The sequence below is a fragment of the Bos taurus genome, chromosome 5 (assembly GCF_002263795.3).
Source record: "Bos taurus isolate L1 Dominette 01449 registration number 42190680 breed Hereford chromosome 5, ARS-UCD2.0, whole genome shotgun sequence".
Lineage (NCBI taxonomy): Eukaryota > Metazoa > Chordata > Mammalia > Artiodactyla > Bovidae > Bos > Bos taurus.
Window position 1 is genome coordinate 106,382,772 of NC_037332.1, and position 8,229 is coordinate 106,391,000.

An 8,229-nucleotide genomic window follows, 5' to 3' on the forward strand; every position below is an offset into this window, starting at 1 on the left:
ATAGATGCCAAAGCATTTGAAGTGTCATATGAAAGGGAGAGGTATCTTGTTATGCACAATTCCTAGATCTTATATAGGGTAACAACTAGTTTTTAGTATTCCGTATCAGCATACACCAGAAAATTAGTGCCAAGTATCAAAAGCAATCAATTAGAGTCTAAAGAAGGTAGAGATGGCATTGACTTAGGAGGAAACATGGTATTAACACCAACATTGAGGAACTCTGGTGTTGGAAAAATTTTCCTGCCTCTTAAATAACTTAAAGTTCCCATCTGGCTCTAAGAGTCTATGACTTTATGAAAAGGTATACGTTGAGCTATTTGCTTGTATAAAATTACATTTTAAAAAGAGATCCTTACAGACTTCCCTGGTAGTCCAGTGGTTAAGAATCCACCTGCCAACACAGGGGACGTGGGTTCAATCCCTGGTCCGGGAAAATTCCATATGCTGCGGGGCAACTAAGCCCGTGCTCCACAACTACTGAGCCCACTCTCCAGAGCCCAGGAACCACGACTACTGAAGCCTGCATGCTCTGGAGCCCGCGCACACATCTGCCACTGCAATGAGAAGCCCGCACACTGCAAACAGCAGCCCTCTCCCACTGCAACCAGAGAAAGCCCTCGTGGAGCAACAAAGACCCAGTGCAGTCAAAAATAAAAATGAGTTAAAAAAAACAATCGTTACTTATGGGTCACCCGTTACAAATCTGGGGAAAGTTGAGATGCTTGATGGACTTCTAATAACAAAATAGAAAAGCCTTTTGGTGTGTGAAACATTCAACTGTCTGGGTACCCCTGGAGGGGTATATCTTCTCAACCCCACCTCTCCTGGCTAGTCCAGAATTTCAGAGGAAAGGGTTGGCATCACTCAGAACAGAGTTTAGTACAGAGGGTGACAGCCCTCGTGCAGTCCCAAATGCAAAAGCAACCAGACAGTCTTTAATCTCCTTTTAGAACAGAACAAACCAAAGTGACTCCCATGGCAATGAAGAGGTGGAGCTCAGACCTAAGAACTTCCTGACTGAAAATGCACAAGGAATTTGGTGAAGCTGCCTTCTCTGAAGCTCTGTAACTAACAACCAAGGGGCCAACTGCATCGTGGGTGCAGGAAGTGGGCTCGGGATGGTCCTTGCTGCCCGAGCTTCCTCTCCTCTGGCCAAGCCCGTGCACGACTGGACAGCAATGCCTGCCCATCACACAACACCACCATCCACTTCCAGTTACCTTGGCAGCTCACATCTCGCAACGCTGCCCGTTCTTCCCCTGCTGGCACAGGAGAAGCCAAGGTGTAAATGCTGTTTTTACAGATTTTTTGCATGTTCCACGCTGGAATGTGATAATCACTTCACATCGCAGTTAGCACAGAGGAGGAAATGAAAACCGCTCCTGAATCAGAGACGGGAGTGTGGTTTCACCCTCTCTGACAGCCAAAAGCCAATGGAGGACTCCCCCAAGAGCCAAATTTCCCAGGAGGAAAACAAAACAAAACAAAACAAACGTGGCTATCTTCTTAATTCTCCTGAGTTCAGTTCAGGACTGAAATCCGTGTTTGCAGAGGGAGGAGAAATGCGTGCAGACCATGGTTTTGGGGACCATTTCAGCTGGAGAAACAAGGGCAGGGTGAGTCCATCCTGTTGGCACTTTCCCGGCGAGGCTCCTAAAAGCTGATGGCTTGATGGTGATCGCGAAGGTCTCTGGAGCTCACGAGGCTCTAAACCCTTTGCACGAATTAATTCATTCAATCATCGCAACAGCTTTACGAGGCCCAGAGAGGTTAGGAGCACCTTGTTCATCATAACAACACATCTACTGAGTTCAGAGTAAAAGCCAGGCGGTCTGGCTCCAGAGCCCCACACTCGTTAGAAAGAGACACCATGTGGACCTCAGAGAAGTGGGCCTGGGTCTTGCCAATTCTTGTCTTCTTCCTCCTCCTCCTCTCTCACTTTTGTGCTATAGGACCACACACTTAAGTGAGAAACCCTGAGAAGAGGGATCCATCGGCCAAAACCACCAACAGGCACCATGTCAGAATACAGCCCCGGTCTCCCCGTAACTCACAGGAGCAGCGCCCACTGGCGCCCCAACCCGGGTCTTATTGTAGTTTTCCCAACCCATAAATATTCTCTCTCTCCTTGGACCAGGAAGTCAAGATGACATTCAAAAACCAGTCTCCAAAATGACTCCTTTGCTAAAACTGTTTTCACACCCATGGAGGCTTCCCTTTGAGGTGCTGAAACCCCAGTCAGGGAGGTGGGCACCATAAATAATGCATCAGGCTTTCACTGAGAGCCGGTAAAGCAAGCAGCAGCTCCAAAGCGTCCAGCATCGCCCACGGCTCCTAATTGGGCATTGTGATTAATCCATTTATTTGCTATTCAGACGAACACCCCATAGGAAGAGTCAGTCATTACCAACTATTAAGTAGGAACACGGGTAACCAAAATGTACCCGGGCTTGGAGCTTTGCAGCACCTAATTCCCAGAATCTCCTCTCATTTTATGTTTTCCGGATCCACAAGGATCTAAGCACAAGAGTGGGAGATAGGAGGCCCAGTTTGCAGAAAGTGATTAAGACCCAGAAGGCTCACGAATTTGTTCATATTCCTATGAATCAGTCAACATTTATCAACGATTTTAACTTACTCTGCGTCAGGCCCAGTGTCAGAACAGGGTAGACCTGCTCCCCACCACCCCGAAAGTTCTTTATCCAACTAGAGAAACAGATATATAAAAATGCAATTACCTTGTAACAGGGAAAGTGAGAGATAGGTGTTAGGAGCACAGAAGAAGGAGAGGAACACTCCATCTCCATAGGGATGGAGGATATATGGAAGAGCTATTTAAATGGAAGGCTGCTCAGAGGAAGTGACCTTTGTATTGAGTCCTTCAGGTTGAGGAAGATTCGGCCCCCTCCCCAGAGAAAGAGGGGGAAAGAGCAGCCCAGGTAGAGGAACCAGGATGTGCAAAGGCATTCAGGCATGAAGTCGGTGTTTGCAGAGAACTGCATGGGGCAGATATGGAAGGGTTAAGGACATCAAGTTTTATCCTGTGTCCTAAAGGGAACAGGGTGACATGGTAAGTTTTGACAGCCACGTGTGCTCTTGAGCAGGTCTGTGCTTCTGAAAGCCCATTGAGCAGTGATGAAGAGGTTGGACTAGAGAAGAGGACAACGGGAAAGCGCCTCCTGCCTGAGTGAGGGTGGCAGCCTCTCGAGTGCGGGGTGCTGAAAAAGAGACTCCGATGGGCCCACTAGGAGGTTCTGAAGGCACGTGTGGAGCAGGGGAGAGGGAGAAGAGGCTGCCAGGAGGGGATGCGTGGGCGTTGATGCCCTCAGCTGAGGAGGAGAAGTGCACCTGAGGGAGGGAGCTGGAGAAAGTGGCAACAACGTTGGCCATGCCCCCCCACCCCACCCCCCACCCCCCGCCACAAGCTGCACCCAGGATGCCCTCGGCCCAGCTCCAAACCTGTCTGGTCCAGGGAGGCTCTGCTCACAGATAGTTTTATTCCCCACTCTCCTTCCTGCATAGAGATTAGAATATCTCTCCCTACCTTTACTTTGTGAGTGATCACTTGCTCCCTGTTCTCCTTGCCTGTCCCAAAACAGCATCTCTTCCTTCCCAAACATCCTCTCTCCCCATCTTCTTGCCTGCTCCCATCCACACATGGCATCGTTTTAGAAGTAGCCATGTAGGGACTTCCCTGGTGGTCCAGGGGTTAAGACTCTGCACTTCCACTGGGTGGGGGGTGGGGGAGTGCAGGTTTGATCCCTGGTTGGGGAACTAAGATCTGTATGCTGCATGGTGCAGTAGAAAAAAAGAATCAAGGTAGCAGTATAGGGCAAAGGGCAATGAGTCAGAAGTGGGGGCAGTCTGTGCTCCAAGGCTGTCCTAGCCGGTCAGGTAATATTTAGAACTTGCTGGACCTCTCTGCCTCAACATCCTCATCTGTAAAACGGGGCTACACAATGAATTCTAACCTTCTCTTATCTCACAGGATTATGGTGAGGATAAAGTGAGATAAAGTGCTTGCAAACCACGCCAACAAAAGTCAGGAAAAGGTGCTACCGAATGATCTGGATCAGCCGGCACTCCTGTCCACCAAACTGTGAGTTCCATGAGGGCAGTGGCCTAGTGTCTTTATCTTTGAACCTCGGGAACCTAATTATTCCTGGCACAGAGTATTTGATAAAGATATGCTGAATTGAGAACAAGGAGAGCTACCACCATAGACACACACACACACCCCGAGGCATCCTTGCTTCTCTCTCACCATAAATGCAGGCAAACCCACAGCACCCCACTTTTGGAAGTACTGCTCTAGTCCTGGCTCTTTCCAAAAACAGGCAGTTCCTGGAAGAAAACCAAGCGATTGTCACGCTGCCTGGATGCCTCCACCGGGGCACGTTGGCCCAAGTCTGAATTCCTCCCTTTCTCGGGGAAGCTGCGAGGAACTGAACCCCAGACTCACTCCCCGCCCCGGGAGCCCCAGCTGGATCTGCCCCTCCCCCTGTGTGCCAGGCGTGCGACGTGGGTTGTTTTTTTTTTTTTTTTTTTCCCCTCGCAGGAGCTCGCCGCCTCTACTGCTGTTTTCATTGATGCCTTGAGCAGAGCTGGCATGTGCAACCGCCGAGAAGGGGGAGCGTTGGAGCTGCGGGGGAAGCAAGTAAAAATAGCCTGGCGCGCGCACACGCCGCGCTCTGCCTGCTCCGGACGCCTTGAACCTTGGCGGAGGTGTGGAGCTCACAACAAGCTCACTGCGGACGCTGGCCCGGGGTCTGCGCCCGCATCTCGCCAGCAACAACAAGAGTGCGGGGGCCAGAGACCCGTGAAAACTTTTTTTTTTTTTTTTGGCGGTGGGCCGGGAGAAGCTGTTCTTTGCTGCCCGCGCTCCAGCCACAAGGCTGCAGGGACTGCTACGTGCCCGCTGGGCCAACGGATTACAGAAGTGCGGCCTTGACTCGGAGCTATTTTTAGAAATCACTTCTGCGGGTGGGCGATCACAGCGAGGAGGGCGAGGGGTTCCGTACAGGCGAGCTCTCTGCCTAGCGCTACACAGCTTCCTAAATGCCCTCTCACCGGTGGGGCACCGGGAGGGCCCCCGCACGCGCTGGCTCTGCCCTAACTCAAGGAGACACAGTAGCTCCTGGACGCCCCGCTGCTCTATCCCGGAGCATTTTTTTGTTTCGAAATCGACAGGATGTGTGCTGCTTCTAGTTTCTCGGAGAACGGGGATTTTAAAAAGCTTTGCTGCCTCCGCGGTGGGGTAGAGGGTTAGCTGCAGTTCAGACCTGGAGGGAAGACGGTTGAGAAGGGTCTCTGCCGCTTTGGGCATCCCACGGACGGAGGGACAATCCCCGCGCGCCACACCTCCGTCCCCGCCCCACGCTGCATATGGGCAACCATCTGTGAAAGGCACGGCAGCCCCACCAGACACCAGGCTATTAATAGAGTCCGGGAGTTTGTTCTCTGTCTTTTTCCTGCCACCGAGTAAGGGATGATCTACACACACACACACACACACACACACACACACACACACACACCCCACTCCGCCCCTGCCCCGGCGCACCGTTCCTCCAGGAAGGTAAGGGGGCTGCCCACGCGGATCCCCTGCATGACTACAGGTGCCCGGAGCCTACGGGCTGAGCCAGGGGTCATGACAGCAGAGTCAAAATGAGGACAGGAAGCCCAGCCTCTGGTCGGTCTCGGGACGCTGGGCTCTTGGCGGCTCCGAGCCAACTCGAGAGTCGAGAAAGGGCAGCTGCCGGGCTGCCGGAGACTGGGGGCCAGAGCGCAATTTGCGGAGGTCCCACTACCTCCTCCTCCAAGCTGCTGCGGCGCGGCGCGCAGCCCCCACAGCGCGCGCGGGCTCGGCTGCGGCAGGCGCGGGCGCTGTCCGCGGTCCTGAAGGTGGCCGCGGCCCGAGCTCCCTCCCCGGGTTAGCACCCCCGAGGCGGCTCTAGGTCCCGGGTTGCGGACCTCTCCCCCGCCCCGGTCTGGGCGCCAGGGTCTGTCGGCGGTGCCCCTGCCCTACCCCGGCGCGGCTCGGCACTCCCGAGGCCCGAAGCTCTCCGCGGTGCGGCGGGGACCGAGAGCGCGAGCTTGAAGGGTGACGGCCCGGAGGGACGGTCCAGGCCCTGCAGGGAAACGACCTGGCCCCTGGGTCGCCCATCCAGGCTCAGCACAGTCCGCCACTTTGGAGCCCTAACGGAGCCCAGAGGAGAGGGCAGGGGAGCGCGGCCGCCCAGGGCTTGGGACTCTGGGTTGGGGGTGGGGGGTGGCGAGGCGGGCGCGAGCGAGCAGCGGGTGGAAGGAGAGGAAGCTGGGGTAAGAGCGACTCTTTTGCATTTTTCAAGAGGGAGGGGTCCTGAGACAGGCACCGTCTTTCCCCCACCCAGCACACACACACACACACCACGCACACACACACAGACGCGCAAGCGGCCGGCTGGAGCAAGCGGGATGGAGCTGAGAAAGTTTGGCACCGGGAGCGGCGCGGCGCGCGCTGGGGTCCGGGCGGCCGCGGGGTAGCCCGGCGGTCGCGGGGTGGCCGGGCCGGCCTCTGGCCTCCTTACCTCGGTGCTCTCGGCCGCGTTCTCCGCCATCTTCCTCCTTAGGAGCAAGCAGCGGGAGGAATGTTTCATGCCCATAAGAGCCAGCGAGGGTTTGGTGGCACAGTGATGGGAGAAAGAGAGAGCGGGTGTCGCTTTAAAAGAGAGAGAGAAAGAGAGAGAATGGGAGGGAAAAAAAAAAAAAAAAAGCCCAACCCAGCCCCTCTGCCGGAGCGTCGGCCGGTACCATCAACGGCGATAGGGTCTTCCCTGCCGAGTCCACTTTGTTTTATTCTCCTCAGAGTCCAGTCCTTCGCACAGATCCGAGCGGCTCAGGCGCCCGCGACCCCCTCCCCGCCCCTCTCCGGCCGCGCTGCGGGCCCGGCAGGCGGGAGGCAGCCCCCGAAGGCTCCGCGGCGGCGGCGGCGGCGCCTCGCCGGCTGCTCTACTCGCAAAGTCCGGCCGGCCGAGGCAGCCGGCAACTCCTCTCAACTTCTGCCGATCGGCGGGCGAAGCCACACGCTCCCTGCGCGTCCCTCCCGGGGGCTGAGCCGGTGAGTGGGGGCGGGGAGGAGGCTGGGCCGGGCGGGCGGTGGCTGGGCGCAGACCGAGGGCTCCCGCGCCCTGGGGCCGCCCCCTCGGCTGGGCTCCGGGGGTCTCTGGGCCGCCTCCGCTGCCCGTAGCCGTAGACAACTTGCAGGGGGGTGGGGTGGAGGGGAGCCAGGGCTGCGTGGACGCGGCTGGGCCACGCTCGAGGCTCGGAGAAGGCAGGCGCGCCGGAGCTGGGCGCTGGCAGGTCCTCAGCCCCGGTGTGCGTCCTCCCCGCCCCCCAGGACTGGCGCTGGGCAAGGCTGGGCCACGGTCACTTCGCCCCGACCCCACCCCATCCCACCCCCTCTCCTGCTCCGCTGCCAATTCCTGGATGCTTCCTCGGCGTTTGGGGTTTGGGGAGCAAAAGGGTGGCTGTCTGGGTGAGGGAGGGTCCTTAACTCCTTCAACTCTAGGGCCAAGTGTGGCATCACCATCCTTTTTTCCTCCCACTCTGCCTCTCCTAGGGCTTGGGGCTCCCAGCCTCGCTGGGAAGGTGGGGCAAAGGTTCAGCCAGAAGTGGCTTGGAAAAGAGGGTGGGAGGAAGTCAAGTGGGTGACCTGCAGCCGACCTCTCCCTCCCCCAACCTCAGTCTTCCCTGGCAGTCCCCTGCCCACACATCTCTCTTCTCCCTCCTCACCCCTCCCCCAGCATCACCAGATTTTGAAGTCCCTTTTATGGGAGAGAAGGAGGATGTCACGTACCCATTAGGATTCTCTTGGTCCTTTTTTAAGGGAGTTTGGGCGGTAGCAGGGGGTGTGAATTTTTATACAATGCATTCCTGTCTTCACTTGGAGAGCTTCTTTTTCTCTTAGTGGCCATCTGTCAGGCTGGTGGGAAACAAAGCTGGGCTTGGGGCAGGGGGCGGGGGTGGGGGGTGGGGGGAGGCATTCTGTCTCCAATTACAACAGGCCAACTTGGTTCTGACTCCTTCAAAGACAGCTGCACTTTTAAAGCTTTCACTTCACGAGTCGAGGGCAGGGACCCAAAAGGGGCTCCTTGGTCCTCCTGGTGCTCTGAACTTCATCCCCATGCTGACCCAGGGAGAGCAGTCCTGCATGCATGCCCTGGTTGTTTTTTAACATCACCTTTG

General features: G+C 56.1%; 1 protein-coding gene across 3 annotated transcripts in view; it reads right to left on the minus strand.

Annotated features, from left to right (window-relative positions):
- PRMT8 (protein arginine methyltransferase 8) overlaps positions 1-7,077 on the minus strand; it is a 70,818-nt gene extending 63,741 nt beyond the window's left edge. The window contains exons 1-2 of one of the 3 annotated variants that reach the window (XM_059886729.1): positions 6,796-7,077; positions 6,573-6,703 (exon numbers count right to left, since the gene is read on the minus strand). In XM_059886729.1, the coding sequence (XP_059742712.1) occupies positions 6,573-6,647 (75 nt within the window). In that variant the 5' untranslated portion in view covers positions 6,648-6,703; positions 6,796-7,077. Of the gene's footprint in view, positions 1-6,572 lie in introns of all 3 variants that reach the window. The other 2 variants (XM_005207195.5, NM_001206873.1) reach the window with 2 other exon arrangements.
- Between the last annotated feature and the right edge of the window lie 1,152 nt (positions 7,078-8,229).